At 37.6% G+C, this 25,161-nt stretch overlaps 1 protein-coding gene across 3 annotated transcripts; it reads left to right on the top strand.

The window, feature by feature from the left end:
- Nucleotides 1-94: 94 nt before the first annotated feature.
- PM20D2 (peptidase M20 domain containing 2) lies at nucleotides 95-24,017 on the top strand. 3 transcript variants are annotated; one of them, XM_028494650.2, is made up of 8 exons: nucleotides 95-677; nucleotides 2,776-2,924; nucleotides 6,533-6,675; nucleotides 7,964-8,118; nucleotides 8,317-8,502; nucleotides 18,935-19,070; nucleotides 20,114-20,221; nucleotides 20,453-24,017. In XM_028494650.2, exons 1-8 carry the CDS (start codon nucleotides 222-224, stop codon nucleotides 20,605-20,607), a joined length of 1,488 nt encoding a protein of 495 aa, XP_028350451.1. In that variant the 5' UTR covers nucleotides 95-221; the 3' UTR covers nucleotides 20,608-24,017. The 3 variants fall into 3 exon arrangements, with proteins under 3 accessions (XP_028350451.1, XP_054943600.1, XP_023972595.1); XM_024116827.3 differs by lacking the exon at nucleotides 8,317-8,502 and having other exon boundaries at nucleotides 98-677; nucleotides 20,453-24,016; XM_055087625.1 differs by lacking the exons at nucleotides 7,964-8,118; nucleotides 8,317-8,502 and having other exon boundaries at nucleotides 97-677; nucleotides 18,939-19,070.
- The last annotated feature ends 1,144 nt before the right edge of the window (nucleotides 24,018-25,161 follow it).

Genomic DNA, 25,161 nt, shown 5'->3' with positions numbered 1-25,161 from the left:
CTCCGGTTCCTCCCAGTGACCGGGTGCAGAAGGGGCGGAGCACGTTTCCGGCGAGGCGCTGGAGGCGGGGCGCGGGGGCTCGGGGGTGGGTCTCCCGGGAGCTGCGGAGAGAACCTGCGCTGCGAACGCCAGGCGTGTGCACAGGCTCAGTGGGCCGCCAGGAGGGAGCGACCTAGCGGGCAGTCGAGAAGAGCGCTGACCGGTCACCAGCTGTGGGCACGATGAGACCCGGAGAAGAGAAGCCGGTGGAGGGGGGCCCCTCCGCCGCCGTCTTCGAGGTGGAGCTGTTGAAGCTGCGCGCTGCGGAGTGCATCGACGAGGCGGCCGAGCGCCTGGGGGCCCTGAGCCGCGCGATCTGGAGCAAGCCCGAGCTGGCCTACGAGGAGCACCATGCCCACGGCGTGCTGACGCGCTTCTTCGAGAGCGAGCGCCCGGCCGCGTCGTGGGCGGTGCAGCCGCACTACCAGCTGGTCACGGCCTTCCGTGCCGAGTGGGGGCCGCCTGGGGGCTGGGCGGCGCCGCGCCCGCTGCACCTGGGCTTCCTCTGCGAGTACGACGCGCTGCCAGGCATCGGGCACGCCTGCGGCCACAACCTGATCGCCGAGGTCGGGGCGGCGGCCGCGCTGGGCGTCAAGGGGGCCCTGGAGAGCCTCCCCGGGCCGCCTCTGCCGGTGAAGGTGAGGTGGGGCCCGGGCTTGGGACTCCCATCGCCAGCCCAGGCCGGGACCGACCCGAGAAGGGCGGGAGCCGGCGCTTCCCGTGCACCTCCGTCCCTTCCCACCCCGGGGCAGGTGTAGGGGACAGCCCTCGACGTCCTGGCTTTTGCTAGTAGGCAGAACCCTTGGATCAAAGTCAGTAGTTCATGAGTTGCCGACCTAGCGACATTTTGCAGATTTTTGCTTTTTCTCTCCTGCGTAGTTGTAAACAATTGAGTGGACTCTCTCCCTTAGGAAAGAACTTAGAACCAAGCCTGGTTTTCGTGATGGCTTATTTTTGGTAACAGGGGCAATCGCAATTTGCTGACAAGGTTGTGCAATCTCTGGGAGGAGGTAGTTATTATAGGGAAACCTGCAGACCCTCTTCGTTAGCCTTCAAAAAATCTTGTTTGTGGCAGTCCTAGGAGCTGTTGTGATTCGAATCATTGGAATTTGGATAGGAAATGTTCAGTCGTTAGAACTACAAAACCTCTAGAAGTATACAAAAAATGGGAAGAGAGTGAACATTAACTACATGATCCTTAAGTCTTAAAGTTTATTTCGCGATTTTAAGAAATAGCTCGATCCCTTAAACGGGGAAATGTTTATGTTAGCCACAGGGCAAGTTTAACCTTGTGTTACTATGTTTTTCCAGATGGTATATTCTTTCTGTGGGCTAAGATTCAATCACCACTGCTCAGGTTAAGGGGAAGACTAATGTTATATTTTAACATTCTTCAGCCCATTTTTTACAGTGTCAGTAACCTTTCTCTTTTATCCTTACAGTTCCGTCTTTTGTGGCTTTTTCTCTTTAGCTGCCTTCTCTTTTCTGCCTCTGGGCCTTGTTTTTCATCTGGCTAGGTTTTTGTTTTGTTTGGGGGAGGAGGTGTCCTTTGCCGTCGCATAAAGCACTGGAGAGATTTAGCTTTAACCAGGTTTGTGAAAGGTTCAGAGAAGGCAGCAAGATTTAACCTGAAAAGTCATTAGATTTAATTAGTCAAGGGTTAAGAGTAAAAAGCAACTTAATTTAAGAGTTTGGGTGCTTTATAACTTCTGACTAAAGCAAGACTTTGGGAAATACACTTCTGATTTTGAATGGTAATACTCAGTTTTAGTAAGGTTATCTGTCTTATCTGAAAATGGAATTTATGTTGATTCTCTTTGCAAGCCAAGAACTTTTCCAACTTGTTTCATTGTGTTCTTATACGTGACCTTGAAAGTATATTAGTTGTTTATAGATAATTTTTCTTTGCTTTTAAAAATTGTTCGAAGAAGTTAAGTTTAAATATCAAAGTAAAATGTTTATTCTGTAAAGTTCTCTTTTGTTTAATTAGGTGTTTGGTGACCAATAAATCTGCCTGGTTGAGCTGGTGGAATCGAATTAGTAAGTTTGTGTAATAGTTGGCCGTTTCTAACCATGGTATTAAGATTTATTCAATGCTTTTCATAAAGGATGAATGCATTAAGACCTTCTAAAGAGGTAGTTTGGTAAGGAAACAGAGTTCAGGCCTGAAGGTCAGGGTATCTAATCCCAGCTCTGCTTTAAGCCTTGCTCTGTGATCTGGGGCAAGACATTTCACTCCATGCCTCAAAACCACCCTTCCTAAAATGATGATACAGATCGCTCACCTACCTCACAGGGTTGTTGTGAGGATAACTAATAAGTAACTAGAAAGTTCCTTACCAGTAAAAGGCTTATGAATAATTATATACATATATACTAAAAGACAGTCAAAAATAAGCTTTACGAAGTAAGTCCTAAGTAATTTTGAGGAACTTAGTATATAGTACTTACCTCTTTTCATCTTTGACATTAGTTCTATAAAATCGTGTTATAAGATTGGGAAAAGTTTCCTGTAGAGGCTTTAGTACATACTTTGAGCCAAATTGGTATAATAATGTCAATTGCAAGTTTGTGGTGAATTTAGCACGGTAGACTTATGCCCACTGCCTTATTTGAGTCAGAGAACAAAACCTCTTTTCATAGTTTGATTTAGATTGTGAATACATATGCAAGGGAACCTGACTGATATTGCCTGCTAGGATTTTTTGTTGCTCTGACACAGGTATTTCTTTCTAGGTAATTGTTCTGGGAACCCCTGCAGAAGAAGATGGTGGTGGCAAAATTGATTTAATCGAAGCAGGGGCTTTTAAAAATCTTGATGTTGTTTTTATGGCCCATCCATCTCAAGAGAATGCTGCTTATCTACCTGATGTGGCTGAACACGAGTGAGTAATCTAGTTGAAATAAGCTTCGTAGTGGAAAACAGGCTATTAGAAGCCTTCAGTGACTTAACTGGAGGCTAAAACTACGTACTTCAGCATTTAAAAAGTAAATTGAAAAAAAAACAGTAAATTGAAAGATAATGATGTGATATTTGATTTCCATTGAACGACATTTGGTAGGCCCCTTCTAATTGAGATTTAATATGGTGTTCATAATTCAACTGTTAAAATACTGCCTAAAAAGCATAAGAATAGCAAACAGTATGTTGACACGTATGTTCTATTTTGAATTGAGAGGAATCTGGTTTCTGGACAATGTCTATCCTTTGATATGGAGTTGCATTTGCAGCTGAATAGATCTGCAAGAGACAGCTTTGTTAGACTTGGGAAGAAAACACACTTCTCTAGTTTACTTATTTTGAGTTCTTTGCAAAAAGGATAAATTATGTTCCTGACGAAAAAATACAGAAACTGACTAGCTGTGGATTTGATTGGAATTTGCCAATATATCCTTTTCTGATTTGTCTGGTGCTGAAACTTATTTTTTTCTTTTTTATCTTTCTCTATGTTGAAAAGCTCACTTTTTTTGGTACCTAGGAGCATGCATCATTTAAGTGGTTTAAATTTTTTACATCAGAAATTTCAACCATAATAGTTAATGGTCCAGTTAGGGGTCTGGTCCCAAGGAGCCATGGCTCAGCTGCTTGAGGAAAACTCCATGTTCTCCTCTGCAGTAGCCTGGGAGTAATCGCAGAACCACCCCAGCAGTGCTTCTAGATTGTGTGTTCAGTTATCCTGCATTTCTCTGCATCCCTTGTTTTCAGAGCGTGACTATTTTAACTGTTCTGGTATTTTTGGTCTTATCACCAGGAACTGGTATTGTGACAGTAGGAAGAATCTTTCAACTTCCGTTTCAGGGATGCTGTACAGTAGTACACCTGTGGAAAACCTTAGAGGTTAGAAATCTCTGCCAGTGCCTCTGGCTAGAAGGGGCCGGTGGCTGCAGGCAGGCTTCCCAGTCCATTAGCCTTCTAGGATTTAGGGTTAGGTAGGCTTCTTGGCCTTGATTCTGAAGTCAGTCCATTGGGCCTCAGGCCTTTTCTTAGTGTCTGGCTTCTTAGATTTTTCATTCGCCAACTTTTAAGATGGAAAAGAGAGCAAGAACAAAAATTTAATTTAAAAAATTACTAATCTATTCATGCTAAAAATCTGTAACAATAAATAAGTTAAAGCACTATGTCCCTATTAATCACCTTTTTCACATCCAGTCCCTTTTCTAGAGATATATATTCTTCCAGGACTTTGGGGGTATATTTATAGACATAAAATAGGTACATGTATAAATTAAATTTTAAAGGAGGATTTTCCCCCCTCTGCAATTGTCTGCTAAATATATTGTTGATCTGGCTCTTGCTTTTTAAAATTAAACAATGTGTCTTGAATATCATTCCATATCAGTTTTTTTTTAATGTGCTTTTTTTAAAAAAAAATTATTTATTTATTTTTGGCTGTGTTGGGTCTTCGTTTCTGTGCGAGGGCTTTCTCTAGTTTCGGCGAGCGGGGGCCACTCTTCATCGCGGGCCTCTCACTATCGCGGCCTCTCTTGTTGCGGAGCGCAGGCTCAGTAGTTGTGGCTCACGGGCCCAGTTGCTCCGCGGCATGTGGGATCTTCCCGGACCAGGGTTCGAACCCGTGCCCCCTGCACTGGCAGGTGGATTCTCAACCACTGCACCGCCAGGGAAGCCCTTAAATGTGCTTTTTAAGCCTAAAATACTAATGCTGATATAAAACAGGCATTAACATTTCTTTTCCTGTAGTTTATTGTGCTTTAATTGTACATAGATTTGAACCCTAGAAGAAATGGTGCTAGAGCCATTTTCATAAAGGACATCTTTTTCCATTTTATAATGTTTATCACCAGTTTTGTTAAATTTCCAGTTTCTGGGTGATGGTGATAAGATATAGATTGAGGAAATAACAAGTATCCTAAAATTTAAAATATGTATTTGGATTTTGTTTTTTTTAATAGAATGTTTGGAATCAGTAAAGAAATGCCATGAACCTCCTGAATCTAGCTCATTAAAAAAAAAAATGTCTAGAGTGACTTTTTAATAATTTAAATGTGGGTACTGTTAATCAGGCTTAAAAGTGTTATCCAAACAAGTCACCATTATTAATTTTTTTTTTGGAGTTATCAGACAAGGCCATGAGTCATGTGTTCAAAGAGTTAAAAAAAACAAATGGAGACAAGTCATCTTTATAAATAACTATTTAATATACAATCCTTTCTCTAAACCTTATTGTTTTATATTGTATCTGAGTAGACTGGTATGAGAACTATTAGGAAGTGGAAAAACAATTTATAAAATTTTAAGGGGGATGTCCCTGGTGGCGCAGTGGTTAAGAATCCTCCTGCCAGTTCAGGGGACACGGGTTCCAGCCCTGGTCTGGGAAGATCCCACATGCCACGGAGCAACTAAGCCCGTACGCCACAACTACTGAGCCTGGAGCAACTAAGCCCGTACGCCACAACTACTGAGCCTGGAGCAACTAAGCCCGTACGCCACAACTACTGAGCCTGGAGCAACTAAGCCCGTACGCCACAACTACTGAGCCTGGAGCAACTAAGCCCGTACGCCACAACTACTGAGCCTGGAGCAACTAAGCCCGTACGCCACAACTACTGAGCCTGGAGCAACTAAGCCCGTACGCCACAACTACTGAGCCTGGAGCAACTAAGCCCGTACGCCACAACTACTGAGCCTGGAGCAACTAAGCCCGTACGCCACAACTACTGAGCCTGCACTCTAGAGCCCATGAGCCACAACTACTGAGCCTGAGCGCCACAACTACTGAAGCCCGCATGCCTAGAGCCCATGCTCCACAACAAGAGACGCCACCACAATGAGAAGCCCACGCACCACAACAGAGTAGCCCCCACTCACCGCAACTAGAGAAGCACACGTGCAGCAACGAAGACCCAACCCAGACAAAAATAAAATTAATTAATTAATTAATTAATTAATTATAAAAAAACTTTTAAGGTGTTAGTGATACAGGTATTCTGGAACATTAATAAAATATTGGTCAGGAACAACTGACTTAATGCTAGAATATTTTATAATACTGTGAATATAATCTGATTTTTAGAGGTTGTCTTAACCCATTTCAAATGTCACCCCCTTTCTATCTTTCCTTGACCTTTCCCCACCCTTAAGACAGAAAGAATTATTTGAGTTTTTGCAGACCTTTGATATAGACCTATCACAGTACAGTGTAGAAGGAGACAGGAGCCATCTCTTGTAATTCAGCACTTAATACAGTATTACATTATTCTTTTAAATTGAATTGTGTACAGATTTAATTTGTACAGGAGCCCGATTGAGCAAAGTTCTTTTTCTCTGTTTTTTTGGAATGCCTTCTTTGTGTTAGTCACTGTATTACATAATAATAAACTAGAACTAAGGTATGTAAATTGCTACATTATTGCTACAAATTAATTCAGCAGTGTGAATTAATTTTGAATAATAGTTAGGTAGTTCTGATTACTTGGATTTTCTTACTTTGGTGATACTGAAAAAAGTAATTCCGAATTATGTTTTATTTCTTAGTGTGACTGTGAAGTACTATGGGAAAGCATCTCATGCTGCTGCTTATCCCTGGGAAGGACTAAATGCATTAGATGCTGCTGTCCTCGCCTACAGCAATCTGTCTGTGTTAAGACAACAAATGAAACCTACGTGGAGAGTTCATGGTACGCATGTCAAATACTTTGGGTAATAGATGGCGCTTAATATATTTCAGTGCAATATAATTCCTTAATATTTGATTTAAAAAAACATTTGGGAACATTTTATGTACTTTATGAATATTCCAAAAATTTTTAACATTTTCAGAAATTCCTGGGACAGGATACTAGATGTTCATTTATATATGGGTAAGAAGATAGGTAAGATTATTTGTACATAAATAGAATGGTCATTTTGAGTATTAGAAATAATGTTTTTATGTAAGGATCTGTGTTTTCTGTGGATATTTGAAAGTTAGAACTTGATTTTTCAGTTATCCTCACTGTCTCTTAATAACAAAATTTCATCATTTTCTCATTAAAAAAAAAAAGTGGTGGTTACTGGTTTTATGTACTCAAGTGCTGTTAATCCTAAGTAACATCTTTTTAAATTATGTGTATCACCTTAATACATATACAGTAATAAAGTATTGTCTTGAAGGTACAGATTTATATTTTAGTTTATTTCCTTATGATTTAAGAAATTATTATACTTTAAGATCTGTTCTTTGCCTGATTTTGCTATAGTCTGAAATTAGTTTGTAACTGCACTTTTACCAATTTTCTACCTTAGTTTCTTTAAAAAGAATAAACAGGAATATGTAAAAAATATTTTTTTTAAAACAGGTCATATAAAATAGGTTTTGCATACTTATTTTCATTATTATTTTGAATGGATACATCTTCCTTCTCAGTCTAGTTCCAAATAAATGCATTTGTTTTGACAGTTGGTAGTATATTTTGTCATCTTTGACTTGCATTGGTTTCTTTTTGGCATGAAAATTATTTTCCCAGAGCCAAATGTTATTTAAAATGGGATTCTTGAGGTATGGGGTAATTATAGAAGCTCATACCATTGGTTTTTTTCCTTATGTCAAAAGTTTATCAAAATGTACAACTGTAATAAAACGCACTGAAATAAAAGTCTCTCCCAGAAGGCTTAAGATAGTTGTAAAAATTTCTAGCAGTTTCTTTATAGTCAGGAATCATAATTTCTCAGCATCGTATAAATTCCTCAGACTAAAGTACATATAGACAGTTATTTTTTTTCCTATTAGCGAGAAAGTGTCACACTGTGCATAGAAACTTGTTGTATAACATCAAAATCTTTGGTTGGCATATATGTGACGCTAATAAGTTTAAATTATTTTTCTTTATGTATATATTGGCTGAAAAACTTTATGGGTGTATTTAAGCTTAAAGAAATGATCTCCAAGCTCCAAGCTCAATTCCAGTAATTTGGTTCTTTTTATAGGTATAATAAAAAATGGTGGTGTAAAACCCAATATCATTCCCTCTTATTCTGAACTAATCTATTACTTCCGTGCACCCTCAATGAAAGAGCTTCCAGTTTTGACCAAAAAGGCAGAAGATTGCTTCAGAGCTGCAGCTTTGGCTACTGGGTGCACAGTAAGAACTTTTAAGAGTTAATCTAAGTTATAATCAGAAGTATATATGTGGGCTGGGGTTGTTTATATTAAGTTACATTTAGAACCTAATTTGCCTCCCTTTTATTTGGTAATCAATGCCTTGAATATGCAAAACCAGTTGACTGAATAGTTGATGTGAAAATCTTTCATTCTTATTTATTTTACTCTGTCTGCATAGGGAAGACTGCAGTCGTCTTATTACACAGGACTTAGAATAACTGATATTGCTGAGCTAGACTCACTGCCTTTTTGCAAGTTATATTTTTCCTTATTGGCAGTTGTGCTTTTGGAATTGCTGTATATAGTTCCTGTAAAGGGACCTTTATGGCAAAATCAGCCAAACCTATTTTTGGTGAAGTTACAGGTATGTGTAGTAGTGATATAAATACTTATGGCTTGCTGGAATGAAAGTTAAAATAGACACAGTAGTCAAGAGGTTTTGTTTATTTGTCTCATAAAGTCGGCAACATTTATGTACCGATCATGTAGGGCATATGGTGGGATGAGAAGCTCCAGAATTGCATAAATCTTGCCCTGGGGCAAGCCTGTAGTCTCGTTGGAGAGAGATAAGATCTGGATTTGTGTCTCTCAGCCTCACTGATTCTGTAACTTTTGGAAATGTTATTTAATATCTCTGGGCCTCCATTTTCTCTTGAAAAATGGAGATAATGATATAATCTATCTTAGGGTTCTTATGAGAATTAAATGGTATAATGTTTGTGAAGAGTTAGGGCCAACACCTCATACCTTATTTTTTTCTGCCCTCAGTAGACTGGAGATGTATGATTTATTCAGGTAGTAAGAGTGATTCTAAGACAGTATATGTTAAGTGTCCAAAGAGTAAAAAATTAAGCATTCATCCCTTATTTATTTATAATTATAAATATACATATTTAAAATATTTATAACATAAATACATGAACTATTATCACTACCTAATATCCCAAGGTATAATATTGCCTTATAATAAGGTTCATTGTTATTGGATTTGAATCTATATTTAAGTCTTTTTTTCCTCAGTTTTACTGAGATAAAATTGACATACAGCACTGTATAGGTTTAAGGTATACAACATAATGATCTGACTTACATACATCATGAAATAGATTATCACAATAAGTTTGGTGAACATCCATCATGTCACATAGGTACAACATTAAAGAAATGGAGGGCTTCCCTGGTGGCGCAGTGGTTGAGAGTCCACCTGCCGATGCAGGGGACGTGGGTTCGTGCCCCAGTCCAGGAAGATCCCACATGCCATGGAGCGGCTGGGCCGTGAGCCATGGCCGCTGAGCCTGCGCGTCCGGAGCCTGTGCTCCGCAGCAGGAGAGGCCACAACAGTTTTGAGAGGCCTGCGTAACAAAAAAAAAAAAAAAAAAAAAAAAAAAAAAGAAATGGAAAAGAAATTTTTTTCCTTTATGATGAGAACTCTTAGGATTTACCCTAACTTTCATGGATAATGTACAGCAGTGTTAATTATCTTTATCCTATTGTACTTACATCCCTAATACTTATTTACCTTATAACTGGCAGCTTGTACCTTTTGCCTACTTCCCCCTCCCGCCAACACCCGACTCTGGAAGCCATAAATCTGATCTGCTTTTCTATGAGTTTGCTTGTTTTTGAAGTATAATTGACCTACAACACTATGTTAGCTCCTGGTATACAACATAATGATTTGATAGTTCTATTTATTTCAAAATGACCATCATGATAAGTCTAGTTGTCATCTGTCACCATACAAAGATATTACAGAATTATTGACTGTACTCCCCACACTGTACATTTCATACCTGTGACTCATTTATTTTGTACTCAATGTTTGTAATCTCCCTCACCTACTACTCTTTTCTCCCAAACCCCCTTCCCTCTGGCAACAACCTGTTTGTTCTCCTTATGACCCTGTTTCTGTTTAGTTATAGTTGTCCATTTGTTTTGTTTTTTAGATTCCACATGTAAGTGAAATCATACAGTATTTGTCTTTCTTTGTCTGACTTATTTCACTTAACATAATACCCTCTAGGTCCATCCATGTTGTCGCAAATGGCAATGTTTCATTCTTTTTATACAGCTGATTAATACAGCTGATTAATATTCCATTGTATATATGTATACCTTTAGCTATTGTTTTTACATTCCATCTGTTGATGGATACTTAGACTGCTTCCATATCTTGGCTATTGTAGATAATGCTGCAGTGAACATAGGGGTGCATATATCTTTTCATATTAGCGTTTTTATTTTCTTCACATACCCAGAAGTGGAATTGCTGGAGAGTATGGTAGTTCTATTTTTAATTTTTTGAGGAATCCCCGTACTGTTTTCCATAGTGGTTGTACCAATGTAGATTCCCACCAGTAGTGCACAAGGGTTCCCTTCTCTCCACATCCTCACCAACACGTATTCGTTGTCTTTTTCAATAATAGCCATTCTGACAGATGTGAGATGCTATTTCATTGTGGTTTTGACTTGCATTTCCCTAATGATTAGTGATGTCGAGCATCTTTTCATGTGCCTGTTCCCGTCTGTATGTCTTCTGTAGAAAAATGTCTATTCAGCTTCTCTGCCCATTTTTTAATGAAGCTGTTTGGTTTTTTGCTATTGAGTTGTATGAGTTCTTTGTATATATTGAATATTAACTCCTTGTTGGATCTATTGTTTGCAAACATCTTCTCCCATTCAGTGGTGGCCTTCTTATTTTGTTGATGGTAACCTTCACTGTTCAAAAACCTTTTAGTTTGATGTAGTCCCATTCATTTATTTTTACTTTTTTTTCCCTTGCCTGAAGAGACATATCCAAAAAAAAAAAATTGCTAAGTCTGATGTCAAAGAGTGAACTGCCTGTGTTTTTTTCTAGGAGTTTTATGGTTTTAGGTCTTACATTTAAATCTTTAATCCATTTGGGGTTTATTTTTGTATATGGTGTGAGAACATTTAAATCTTTAATCCATTTTGAGTTTATTTTTGTATATGGTGTGAGAAAGTAGTCCAGTTTAATTCTTTTGCATGTGGCTGTTCAGTTTTCCAAACACCACTTATGGAAAGACTGTCTTTTCTTCATTGTTTATTCTTGCTTCCTTTTTTGTAGATTAATTGACCAAAGGTGCATGGGTTTATTTCTGGGCTGTCTGTTCTGTTCCGTTGCTCTATGTATCTGTTTTTGTGCCAGTACCATACTGTTTTGATTACCATAGCTTTGTAGTATAGTTTGAAATCAGGGAGCATGGTACCGACTTTTGTTTTTCTTTCTTAAGATTGTTTTGGCTATTCACGGTCTTTTGTGTTTCTTTATAAGTTTTAGAATTATTTGTTCTAATTCTGTGAAAAATGCCATTGGTATTTTTATAGGGATTGCAGTGAATCTGTAGATTGCCTTGGGTAGTATGGTCATTTTAACAATATTAATTCTTCCAAACCTTGAACATGGTATTTTTCATCTGTTTGTCTCATCTTCATTTGCTTTCATCAGTGTCTTATAGTTTTCTATGTACAGGTCTTTTACTTCATTAGTTAGATTTATTCCTAGGTATCTTATTCTTTTTGATGAGATCATGAATGGGATTGTTTTCTTAATTTCTCTTTCTGATAGTTCATTGCTAGTGTATAGAAATGCAACAGATTTCTCTATATTAATTTTGTGTCCTCCAACTTTATGATATTCATTGATGAGTTCTGGTAGTTTTTTGGTGGCATCTTTAGGGTTTTCTATGTATAGCATCATGTCATCTGCAAACAGTTGACAGTTTTACTTTTTCCTTTCCAATTTGGATGCCTTTTATTTCTATTTTTTATCTGATTGCTGTGGCTAGGACTTCCAATACTAAGTTGAATAGAAGTGGGCAGAGTGGGCATCCCTGTCTTGTTTCTGATCTTAGAGGAAATGCTTTCAGCTTTTTACTATTGATTATGATGTTGGCTGTGGGCTTGTATATGACTTTGTTTTAATTATTAATTTTTATTGGAGTATAGTTGCTTTACAATGTTATGTTAGTTTCTGCTGTACAGCAAAGTGAATCAGTTATACGTATACATATATTCCCTCCTTTTTAGAGTTCCTTCCCATTAGGTCACGACAGAGCATTGAGTAGAGTTCCTTGTGCTATACAGTAGTTATCTCATTAGTTATCTCATTAATTATCTATTTTATGCATAGTAGTGTATGTAAGTCAATCCCAATCTCCCAGTTCATCCCACCCCCCCCTTCCCCCCTTGGTATCCATACGTTTGTTCTCTACTTGTGTTTCTCTATTTCTGCTTTGCAGATAAGTTCATCTGTATCATTTTTCTAGATTCCACATATAAGCAGTATTACACGATATTTTTTTTCTCTTTCTGACTTACTTCACTCTGTATGACAGTCTCTAGGTCCATCTATGTCTCTGCAAATGGCACGATTTCATTTCTTTTTATGGCTGAGTAATATTCCATTGTATATATGTGCCACATCTTCTTTATCCATTCCTCTGTTGATGGACATTTAGGTGGCTTCCACATCCTGGCTGCTGTAAGTTGTGCTGCAGTGAACATTGGGGTGTAGGTGTCTTTTTGAGTTACAGTTTTCTCTAGGTATATTCCCAGGAGTAGGGTTGCTGGGTCATATGGTAGTTCTGTTTTTAGTATTTTGAGGGACCTCCGTACTGTTCTCCACAGTGGCTGTACCAGTTTACATTCCCACCAACCCCTTCCCCCCTTGGTATCCATACGTTTGTTCTCTACTTGTGTTTCTCTATTTCTGCTTTGCAGATAAGTTCATCTGTATCATTTTTCTAGATTCCACATATAAGCAGTATTACACGATATTTTTTTTCTCTTTCTGACTTACTTCACTCTGTATGACAGTCTCTAGGTCCATCTATGTCTCTGCAAATGGCACGATTTCATTTCTTTTTATGGCTGAGTAATATTCCATTGTATATATGTGCCACATCTTCTTTATCCATTCCTCTGTTGATGGACATTTAGGTGGCTTCCACATCCTGGCTGCTGTAAGTTGTGCTGCAGTGAACATTGGGGTGTAGGTGTCTTTTTGAGTTACAGTTTTCTCTAGGTATATTCCCAGGAGTAGGGTTGCTGGGTCATATGGTAGTTCTGTTTTTAGTATTTTGAGGGACCTCCGTACTGTTCTCCACAGTGGCTGTACCAGTTTACATTCCCACCAACAGTGTAGGAGGGTTCCCTTCTCTCCACACCCTCTCCAGCATTTATTGTTTGTAGATTTTTTGATGATGGCCGTTCTGACTGGTGTGAGGTGATATTGTAGTTTTGATATGCATTTCTCTAATAATTAGTGACGTTGAGCATGTTTTCATGTATTTGTTGGCCATCTATATGTCTTCTTTGGAGAAATGTCTATTTAGGTCTTCCACCCATTTTTTGATTTTTTTTTTTATATTGAGCTGCATGAGCTGTTTGTATATTTTGGAGATTAAGCTCTTGTCGGTTGCATCATTTGCAAATATTTTCTCCCAGTCTGAGTGTTGTCTTTTCATTTTGTTTATGGTTTCCTTTGCTTTGCAAAAGCTTTTAAGTTTAATTAGGTCCCGTTTGTTTATTTTTGGTTTTATTTTCGTTACTGTAGGAGGTGGGTCAAAAAAGACTTTGCTGCAATTTATGTCAAAGTGTTCTGCCTATGTTTTCCTCTGAGAGTGTCTGGCCTTCCATTTAGGTCTTTAATCCATTTTGAGTTTATTTTTGTGTATGGTGTTAGGGAGTGTTCTAATTTCATTTTTTTACATGTAGCTGTCCAGTTTTCCCAACACCATTTATAGAAAGACTGTCTTTTCTCCATTGTATATTTTTGCTTCCTCTCTCATAGATTAGGTGACCATAATTAGGTGCATGGGTCTATCTCTGTGCTCTGTATCCTGTTCATTGATCTATATTTCTGTTTGACTTTTGTTATTGAGGTATGTTCCCTCTACACCTCCTTTGTGGAGAGGTTTTTGTTTGTTTGTTTGTTTTAATTTATTTATTTATTTTATTCTTGGCTGCGTTGATTCTTCGTTGCTGCGTGCAGGCTTTCTCCAGTTGCGGTGAGCGGGAGCCACTCTTCGCCATGGTGTGTGGGCTTCTCATTGCGGTGGCTTCTGTCATTGCGGAGCACGGGCTCTAGGCACGTGGGCTTCAGTAGTTGTGGTGCACGGGCTCAGTATTTGTGGCACATGGGCTCAGTAGTTGTGGCTCGCAGGCTCTAGAGCACAGGCTCAGTAGTTGTGGTGCATGGCCTTAGTTGCTCCGCGGCACGTGGGATCTTCCCGGACCAGGGCTTGAACCCATGTCCCCTGCATTGGCAGGTGGATTCCTAACCACTGCACCACCAGGGAAGTCCCCAAGAGTTTTTATCATAAAGGGATGTTGAATTTTGTCAAAAGCCTTTTCTGCATCTATTGAAATGATCATATGATTTTTATTCTTCAATTTATTAATGTGGTGTGTCACATTGATTAATTTGTGGATATTGAACCATTCTTGTTGCATCCCTGGGATAAATTGCACTTGATCGTAGTATATAATCCTTTTAATGTATTGTTGAATTCAGTTTGCTAATATTTTGCTGAGGATTTTTGCATTTATATTATCAGTGATACTGTCCCGTAATTTCATTTTTTGTGACATCTTTGTCTTGTTTTGGTGTCGAAGTGATACTGGCTTTATAGAATGAGTTTGGAGGTGTTCCTTCCCTGCAACTTTTTGGAATAGTTTGAGGATAGGTATTGACTCTTTTCTAAATTGTTTGGTAGAATTCACTTGTGAAGTCACGTGATCCTGGACTTCTGTTTATTAGAAGTTTCTTTTTATTACTGATTTATTTCATGAATTTCATTACTGGTAATTGGACTGTTCATATTTTCTATTTCTTCCTGTTTCAGTCTTGGGAGATGGTACATTTCTAGGAATCTGTTTATTTCTTCTAGGTTGTCCACTTTACTGGCGTATAATTGTTCACAGTAATGTCTTGGGATCCTTTTTTTTTTCTGTGGCGTCATTTGTAACTTTTCCTTTTTCATTTCTGATTTTAGTGATTTGGGCCCTGTCTTTTTTTCTTGATGAGTCTGGCTAAAGGTTTGTCAATTTTGTTTATCTTTTCAAAGAACCAGCTCTTAGTTTCTATAGTTTCTTTTGTTTTTTTTAGGCTCTATTTCATTTATTTCTGCTCTGATCTTTATGATTTCTTTCCTTCTACTAACTTCAGGTTTTGTTTGTTGTTCTTTTCTAGTTCCTTTACGTGTAAGGTTAGATTGTTTATTTGAGATTTTTATTGTTTCCTGAGGTAAGCTTTTATTGCTATAAACTTCTCTCTCAGAACAGCTTTTGCTGCGTCTAGTGGATTTTGCATTGTTGTGTTTCCATTTTCATTTGTCTCCAGGTATTTTTATTTCCTCTTTGACTTATTTAGTGACCCATTGGTTGTTTAGGAGCATTGTTTAGCTTCCACACATTTGTGATTTTTGCAGTTTTTTTCTTGTAGTTGATTTCTAGTCTCATATGTGTGGTCAGAAAAGATGCTTCATATGATTTCAGTCTTCTTAAATTTACTGAGACTTGATATGTGGTCTAGCATGTTACCTGTCCTGGAGAATGTTGTATGTATCCTTGAAAAGAATTTGTATTCTGCTGCTTTTGGATGGAATGTTCTATATATATCTGTTATGTCCATCTGGCCTTAATGTGTCATCTAAGGCCAGTGTTTCCTTACTGGTTTTCTGTTTGGATGATCTGTTCCTTGATGTAAGTAGGGTGTTAGTGTGTTACAGTCCGTTTCTCCCTATATGTTAGCTAATATTTGCTTTATGTATTTTGGTGTTCCATATGTTGGGTGCATATATATTTATAAATGTTATATCTTCTTGTTGGATTGACCTCTTGATCATTATGTAATGTCCTTCTTTGTCTCTTTTTACAGTCTTGTTTTAAAGTCTGTTTTGTCTGATGTAAGTATTGCTATCCTGGCTTTCTTTTCATTTCCATTTGCATGGAAATTCCTTTTTCCATCCCTACACTTTCAGTCTGTCTGTGTCTTTAGATCTGAAATGAGTCTCTTGTAGGCAGCATATATATGGGTCTTGTTTTTGTATCCATTCAACCACTCTGTGTCCTTTTTTTTTTTTTTTTCAGCCACGCCATGTGGCTTGCAGGATCTTAGTTTCCTGACCAGGGATTGAACCTAGGTCCCGGCAGTGAAAGCAATGAGTCCTGCCATGTGGCTTGCAGGATCTTAGTTTCCTGACCAGGGATTGAACCTAGGTCCCGGCAGTGAAAGCAATGAGTCCTAACCACTGGACCACCAGGGAATTCCCCATATTTGGATTCTTCTCTCTTTTTTTGTATATGTATCTATTATAGACTTTGGGTTTGTGGTTTCCATGAGGTTTATAAATAGCAATCTATATACATTTGTGGTTATTTTAAGTTACTGATCTCTTAAGTTCAAATGCATTTTAACAACCCTGTGTTTTTATTCCTTCCCCTCACCTTTACTGTTTTTGATAACATATTTTACACCCTTTTCTTCTGTGTATCCCTTAACTCCTTATTATAGGTATAGATATATATCTATATCCTTCCTACTAGCTTTATAAGTGGTTGATCTATTGATATTACCTTTACTGTGTATTTACCTTTAGCAGTGTGATTTTTCCTTTTGTAATTTTCATATTTCTAGTTGTGTGGCAAGAAGTCCTTTTAACATTTCTCGTAAAACTGGTTTTGTGATGCTGAACTCTTAACTTTTGCTTGTCTGTAAAACTTTTGATCTCTCCTTCAAATCTGAATGAAAGCATTGTCAGGTAGAGTATTATTGGTTGTAGGCTTTTCCCTTCCATCACTTTAAGGATTGCTATATTGTGCTATTCCCTTCTGGCCTGCAGAGCTTCTGCTGAAAAGTCAGCTGATAGCCTTATGGGAACTCCTTTGTACGGAACTTGTTGCTTTCTTCTTTGTGCTTTTTATATTCTCTCTTCATCTTTTAAATTTTAAAAAAATTTATTTATTTTATTTATTTATTTTTGGCTGTGTTGGGTGTTCGTTGCTGTGCGTGGGCTTTCTCTAGTTGTAGCGAGCAGGGGCTACTCTTCGTTGAGGTGCGCAGGCTTCTCATTGCGGTGGCTTCTCTTGTTGCGGAGCACTGGCTCTAGGCACGTGGGCTTCAGTAGTTGTGGTGCAAAGGCTCAGTAGTTGTGGCTTGCAGGCTCAGTAGTTGTGGCGCACGGGCTTAGTTGCTCTGCGGCATGTGGGATCTTCCCAGACCAGGGTTCGAACCCATGTCCCCTGCCTTGGCAGGCGGATTCTTTACCACTGCCACCAGGGAAGCCCCTCTCTCCTTCTCTTTAATTTTTGCCATTTAAGGACAGCATGATCCTCTTTGGGTTGATACTATTTGGGATTCTCTGTGTTTCCTGGAGTAGATGTCTGTTTCCTTTCCCAGAGGGCTCAAACCCATGTCCCCTGCCTTGGCAGGCGGATTCTTTACCACTGCCACCAGGGAAGCCCCTCTCTCCTTCTCTTTAATTTTTGCCATTTAAGGACAGCATGATCCTCTTTGGGTTGATACTATTTGGGATTCTCTGTGTTTCCTGGAGTAGATGTCTGTTTCCTTTCCCAGGTTAGGGAAGTTTTCAGTTATTATGTCTTCAAATATGTTCTCTGCTCCTTTTTCTCTCTCTTCTCCCTCTGGACCCTGATAATATGAATGTTAGTACTCTTGATATTGTCCCAGAGGACTCTTAAACTGTCTTCATTTTTAAAAATTCATTTTTCTTTTTTCTCTTCAGCTTGAGTGATTTTCACTACTCTGTCTTCCAGTTTGCTGGTCCATTCGTCTGTATCGTCTAATCTACTATTGATTCCTTCTAGTGTATTTCTTATTTCAGTTATTGTATTCTTTAGCTCTGATTCTTTTTTATATTTTCTAACTCTTTGTTAAAAACTTCTGACTCCTCTCTCTGTTCATCCATTCTTCTGAGTTTTTTGAGCATCTTTATGATTGTTACCTTAAACATCTTATCAGATAGATTACTTATCTCCTCTTCTCCTATATTTTAAATAGTCTTTTAATAATTTTTTATGTTTTGGCTGACTTGTAGTATCTACTTAGGTTGTCATTGTTTCTAACTTAGATGTTGCTAAAAGTAGAATATTATCTCTGCCATTTTATAATTGGTTTTTGCTAATGCTATTGGGATTATCTTTAGTTTGTGGGAGTATTGCCCATTTTTGATTTAGTCAAATCTAAATCTGTAAATCCTCTTAACTGGGCACATATAAACTGCTTCTGTATCTTCATGCACTGAAATTAATAAATGAGGACCATAGTCAACCCTTCCGCATTGTGAATCTTCTGTCTTGCTCAGGATATGTTATACCTTTCAGACCAGGCAGTGGTATCAGCGTCAGTGTCAGTTTGTGTATTGAAAATCGGTAAATCTTGATTTCTTTCTTTAATTGTTTCTTAAGTATGTGGTTTTGGACCACATGCATCAAAATTACTTGGGCGTGCTGGCTAAAATGGAGACTCCTGGCCTCTCCTACACCTTGTTTAGGGACTGAAGTTGAGACTCACTGACTAGGTGACCTCGTGTGCTTTGGTGCATATATAATGTAAAGGAGATAGGGTCCTAGGAACTCCCGTTATAGAAAAACATACTTTTTTAAGGTAAAAGATTTGAGAGAGTTTATATCCTGAAGGGGAGGTGCCTCCTCTTAAACCTCTTTCTGTTAGAGAACTATTGCTAGATTGAAAATTAGATAGTGAATTTGAGTTTCTTAATTCAAAATTTGTTTTATAATTTTTTTATTAGGTAGAAATTAAAGGTGGAGCACATGATTATTACAATGTTCTTCCCAATAAGAGCCTATGGAAAGCTTATATTGAAAATGGAAAAAAGCTGGGAATAGACTTCATTTCAGAAGATGCAATGTTGAATGGCTCTTCAGGTGATTAAGTTCTTTCAAACATATCATATGCTATTTGAGGAAGGAAGTACCATCCATGGTTAAATGGTTTTGTTTAACAGCTTTCGAGGTTGGGGGAGGTATTGCTCGTGATTTTTAATGAGATTTTTCACAAACTTAATGGGTAGGGGAAAGACACTAATGCACTCTTCAGTGAATGTAGAATGTCAAGTGAACAGATTTGTTTTTAGAAATAGCCAACATACCCTTTGCTTTATATTCTAAATATTTCTAGTGTTTAAATTTGCTTAGTTCTAGTTTTTAAGTGAGCTACTTAAAGGGGAAATAGAATTTTAATTCATCTCCAGTCATCAGTAAGCAGGTTACTAAGGACTTAGTTATATGGGGGCATTTTCGGTTTCTGAGGCGTAACAAACAGTTGTTAGAATTTAAATAATCATAAGCATAACAGGTTATTTTAGGTTTTTTTCTTTTTAAGAGCATTATTACTAATACGTTTGCATGTTAGAAAAGCCTCTCTTAAAATATAATAATAAATGTTGATGAAATAGACTCAGAGGGACTTGGAGATAAAAACAGGGTGTTGATGTCATTCAGTGAGATAAGAGTTCAAGAGAAAGAGCAGGCTGGAGTATGGTGGGTTGGTATTAATTATTAGTTTGTTAAATTTGAGGTGTTCACAGGACTTCTAAGGAAAGCTGTCCAGTAGCCTGTTCTAAAAGTTGTTTGGGTGGAGACTTAGGGGTGTCAATACATGAGAGGTGATTGAAAACAGGTTTCAATGTTGATGAGGTTGCCCAAGTACACAGGAGGAGGAGTAGCCCAGAGATGAAACCCTAGGGATCACCAGTACTCAGGTGACAGGTGAAGGAAAGTGACTAGAGAGGGCGACAGAGAAAGCCAGGCAGTCCGGAGAGTGGAGTCATGGAAACCAAAAGAGTAGAGAATTTCTAGAAAGGAAGGAGCAGTAAATCATGTCAGGTGCTATAGAGATTAAGGTAAGAGTGCTTTAGTGTCTATTGGACTAGCAATTAGAAATTCATGGTTTGTCTTACCTTTCCAAGGATCTACTGATTTTGGAAATGTTACTTTTGTGGTTCCTGGGATTCATCCATATTTTTACATTGGATCTAATGCCTTGAATCATACAGAACAATATACTGAAGCTGCAGGTAAGTGTTATTACAAGTGAGTGTTTTGGCACATACTCTTTTTGTAGTTGCCTTTCTAACTGTTTAGTTTATTAGCCTATTATTACCTCTTTACCTAACAGCACCTCAGGAAATACTATATTGTGGTGGGCAGTTGGAGAGGCAATTTAGATATTGAGAGCTAACCAGAAAACTAATAAGGTAATTGTAATACATATGAGGTTATCTTTATTCATTTTATCTACCTTTCAGGATCACAAGAAGCTCAGTTCTACGCTTTGCGAACGGCCAAAGCTCTGGCAATGACTGCATTGGATGTTATTTTTAAACCAGAGCTGCTAGAAAGCATCAGAGAGGACTTTAAATTGAAACTTCAAGAAGAAGAGTTTTTAAATACGGTAGAATAACAGGAAGATTTAGGAGCCACTCACAGATCATGAAGAAGAAGTGATGATTTTCTTCTTTAATCTTTTTTAATGAAGGAGGAGGGCATGGCTTGTTTTTCAGTCTTAAGGGAGTCATGTTCCTCTTACCTGAAAAGTGAGGACATGATGTGGAGAAAACACATTACCTCATATCTAGAGTGAAAATTTCACAAATCTGTATATGATGGAATTGTTACATTTCATGGCTGGTATGTGATGGCATTTCATAAACAACCTGGATGACACATGGTTTATCAGTGATAACATTTTATAAATCCATAGGTTGTGTGAGTGTATTTTGAAAGAGCCAAGAGATTTCAAGCCTTATATCCAGAATTGCCACATAAAAGATTTTTTTTGATATAGGGTGGTAACATTGTTCTCTGAAGTTGTTTTAAAATTCAAGTTCTAAATTTAGGGAAGGTTCATTTGGAATATCTGACTATATCTGTTTTGGTTTAGAGAATTTCTTCATTGACAATAAAAGTACGCTTTTTATCAGAAATGCTATGGGGAAACAACTAGAAACTCAGGTACAAAGAATAAGCTTTAGTTTTACCATTTGAAGGAAAATGAAAATGTTCTTTTTTATATATAATTTACTCTGAGAGGTGGCATTAAAATGCTATTCCTCATTCCATATTTCAGTAATAGAAAAAATGGTAAATGGATAGGATCAGACTCTTCCTGTAAGGTGTGTGCTTGGTAGCCCCACGTGTTCCAGAGGAATTTAATTAGAGGAGTGGTGTCTGCTTATCTTGACTATTAATGCCACATAACTGATCCCCTCTACCTAGCAGCCCTATTCAGGTTTCTTCTCAGAAGCTAGCCTGTCCAGCTTGAGTAAACTCAGTAGTTTATTAAATTTAGGGGACAGAATTCTAAGCCTCCTTAAGCCCCATGCTAGCTCAATATAAACTAAAAAGCATTGTCAGTTTTTTCCTGGTGTGACTTTCTTGAACATGATAAAAGAATGTGAAACAAGTGTCCGGTAAAACAAATATTTTAAGCTGTGAATATAGTAAAGGTCCAGTAGACTTTATTTTAAAGGGAGTCCTCAAATTTGATGTAAGCATTCCAGAATTGGAAGGGGAAGGAGGGAAAAGTGAGCATTTGGCCTCTGCTGCAAGCACGTCACTTGGGTGCTCTGTGCCTTCCACTCCTCATTTGGAAAGTTAGGTTAGATCCCTCATCCTTACAGTCCTTTAAACCTCTAATTCCTATTCTATCTGAAAGTATTTAAAGTTGAAACAAGGAGAAGGGAATTTGGGTGGAGAGCTAGTAGTTGAGAATTGCTTTTCTTCTATATCAGAGGTCTGCAGACTGTGGCCTGATTTGGCAAGCAGCCTCATTCTGTATGGCTAGCATGCTGGAAATGGTCTGTACATTTTTAAAGGGTTGTAGAAAAAAGTAAAGCATCAGAGACTAGATCGTGTGACCTGTGAAACCTAAAATATTTACAGTCTGGCCCTTTGTAAGATGAAGTTTGCCATCCCATCCTATGTAACAGTAAAATAAAAACTGTTTCTCTTTGACTACATCATATAATCAGATCTTCTCCTAGAAGAAAACTTGAAGCCTCTGAATTGAAAAGATTAAGAAAGGGATTTAGACAGCAGTGCTCTGTGTTGACCATTATAATGCATCAGTGGTTTCTCCTCATTGAGGGTTCTGGCTCCTTGGAAGTTTGCTTTCTTTTAGCATTTACTTTGTTCTGGGGTACAGCTACCCTGCTGCCTTAAGGCTGTCCTCTATGCAAGCTGCTCTTCTAACCCTTCACATCAGCTTTTAGAACATGATCCTCCATGACACTCTTTGATTATTTATAATCTCAAGCAGGCATGGTTCGTATGTATTTTACAAACAGAATAGGGATCAACAAAGGCTTCACACCGAGAACTGGATATGTCCAAGACCTCTGGTTTATAGAAACAGAGTTTCCTAATTATCAATTTAATACATTTCTCAACTACAAGCTTCAAATTCCTAATATAAATCCTGCACTTTAAGGAATGTGGTTTTATTTTCTAAAGCCTCGCTAAAATTCTAGAACAGTGATTGTTAACTGGTGTCCCGACACACTGATATTCTGTCTTTTGTGAGCTGTCACAAGTTAATTGTTACTCGTACAAAGTATTTGTGATGAATTTACTTTTTAAAAACGAATCAGAGAAAATGTCAGTTAGCATTCTGTTGTTGCCGATTCACTTGTGTTCTGATAAGCATCCTGCGTGAGAGAGCAAAGTGTCGAGTTACTGCTGTGCAGGGGAGAGGTACAGTCTGTACCAGTGCTATCCGCCACAACCCTGTCAGAGGAGGTAGTGTTGACATGCCGCTAAGATTTGTGTCCCTTCTGAGTTTCCGTAAGATTTTGTTTTCCTTTCAACATTTAAAAAACATGGTCCAAATATGGGATTACCCATTGAAATATGTCCTGGATTTATCATGTCAGAAAAGAGGTTGAGATGCTTCAGAGTTTATCTAGAAGTATATATATATTTTTCCCCAGATCTCACCTTGACATTTTACATTATTTTACTTTAAGTTATTTAATATAATTCAGAATTTTTAAATCCCTTTTTACTTTTTATATATCAATGAATTAACTGAGCCATATTACACTAAAAAGTGTAAATAGATAACATAAATAAACGCTGAGTCAAAAAATCTGTCCAGAGGAACAACTGTAGCTAATCTTCACTATGCCATTTGAATTTGGGAGACTACTTCATTTGTAATGGTAGTTTTTCCTTTTGGAACTAAGTTCTTTCTTTATCCTCAGACGTCAGTGGCATGTTTGGAATGTGCTAAATTTTCATAAACATTTATACTTAGCTTAAATTATCATTATTGATTAGTCCTCATATTTTGGATTAAGTCTCCAAAGATTTTTGAAGATAAATGGGGAAGCACTCGATTACAGGAGAACAGTGTCACTTCTAGATAAAAAGGGTTATATATAGCTCTTTATATTTAAAAGATGAATATTTATTTTTAGGAGGTTGACACATGAATAGGACTTTTTCAAAATTTTGTGTCTTGATTTTGAGGAAGGGGGCAACTAAGTTTTTCTCCCAGAATTAATTTGAATGATGACACTTTACTGTCACTTGGATTCAGTGATTGTGTGTTATTCCTCCACTAGATTGTATGTTCTTTGAAGCCCTTGTCTTCTCAATATGCTTAATTTCCTTCAAGTACACTAAAACCTGACTCATCTGGAAAAAAACAAACAGGCCAAGCTGAGTTCATGTAAAGTTTAAAATAATATAATTTTTAAAATATTGAATTAGTTTCTGAGAGATATAGGTGGACCTGCTTGAGGTATCTTTGTTTTTATGGAAAATGCTTTTATTACATGCCTTTTTTTTTTTTTTTTTTTTTTTTTTTTTTTTTTAACTTTCACTGTTCACAGGCTGAACGGAAGGTCTTTTCCTCAAATAGCAACTTTTGGCTATCTTTGTTAAATTAATAGACTTTAAAGGTATAATTCAAATTAATGGTTTAAATTTATTTACAGATTGAAAATGTTTTCTCTTTTGTGACTTAATTTTAAAAGCAGGCCTGACTGAATATGGGACCTGTATGAAACAATTATACTGAACAATTATATTAGACAGAGTATAGCTAATATTTAGCTTGCCTCTTAAAATTCTCAGACTGCTATTCAGTTTTAAAAACTACCCATAGTTTATGAACTACTCAGGAAAATTTTCCCCTTTAATTGCTTCTTCCTGTAGTACTCATAAGGGCTGGGGCATTTAGGATAAACTAGAACATTTTCATGTGTTTATGAAAGTGTTTTGATTTCCCACAATCCTCCAAAGGACTGTTTATTTATTGATGAGTTGTGTTGATATTTTTGCTGTTATAATTTCAGCAATGGAGTTCAGTGAACATTTGTCGAGGAGAGCCTACTTCTAAGCACTGGGGGTAAGACAAAGAGTAAGATACAGTCCATGCCCCCAAAAAACTTGTGGTTGGTGGTAAGTTCTCATAAGACTTGCTTCATCTGAGCAGCGCTGGGATTGAGGGAACATCTGAAGGCTGCCGTCTTGGAATTTTTTGAGGAAGTGTTTCTAAAACACTTAAAAATACCTGAGTCATGTCAGTCTGTTTGAATAGAAGAAATCGATATGAAAAGTCTTTTCTTAAAAAATGATTGTCTTATTTTATAATATATTCTTTTTAAAAAAACATTTCTGATAGCTGTGTTTTATACATTTCTTTTTATCTGAAGCATCTCTGGTCTTCTGGAAAATGTCCTACATAGTGATCGCCTTCAGACTATCAAAGTAAATTTTCATTGTAAAATAAATTAATTGTCTTTGTGCCAGCTAGCAACTCTTTATAAGTCTGTAAGGTATGAAAAACTACATCTTTATTTTTTTTACATACTTCAAGCATTTTACAAACCAATTAAATAGTTGAGGATAGTGCATTTTGACATGTATGAAATAATTTTTTCAAGTAAGCAATCAGTCTCTACTACCATCGGATCATAGTCATTTTTAAAATATTTTAATACATACATAT

This window comes from Physeter macrocephalus, chromosome 10 (assembly GCF_002837175.3).
Source record: "Physeter macrocephalus isolate SW-GA chromosome 10, ASM283717v5, whole genome shotgun sequence".
Taxonomy (NCBI): Eukaryota; Metazoa; Chordata; class Mammalia; order Artiodactyla; family Physeteridae; genus Physeter; species Physeter macrocephalus.
The sequence above is the reverse complement of the archived record's forward strand: the minus strand, read 5'-3'. Positions and strand labels throughout refer to the sequence as shown.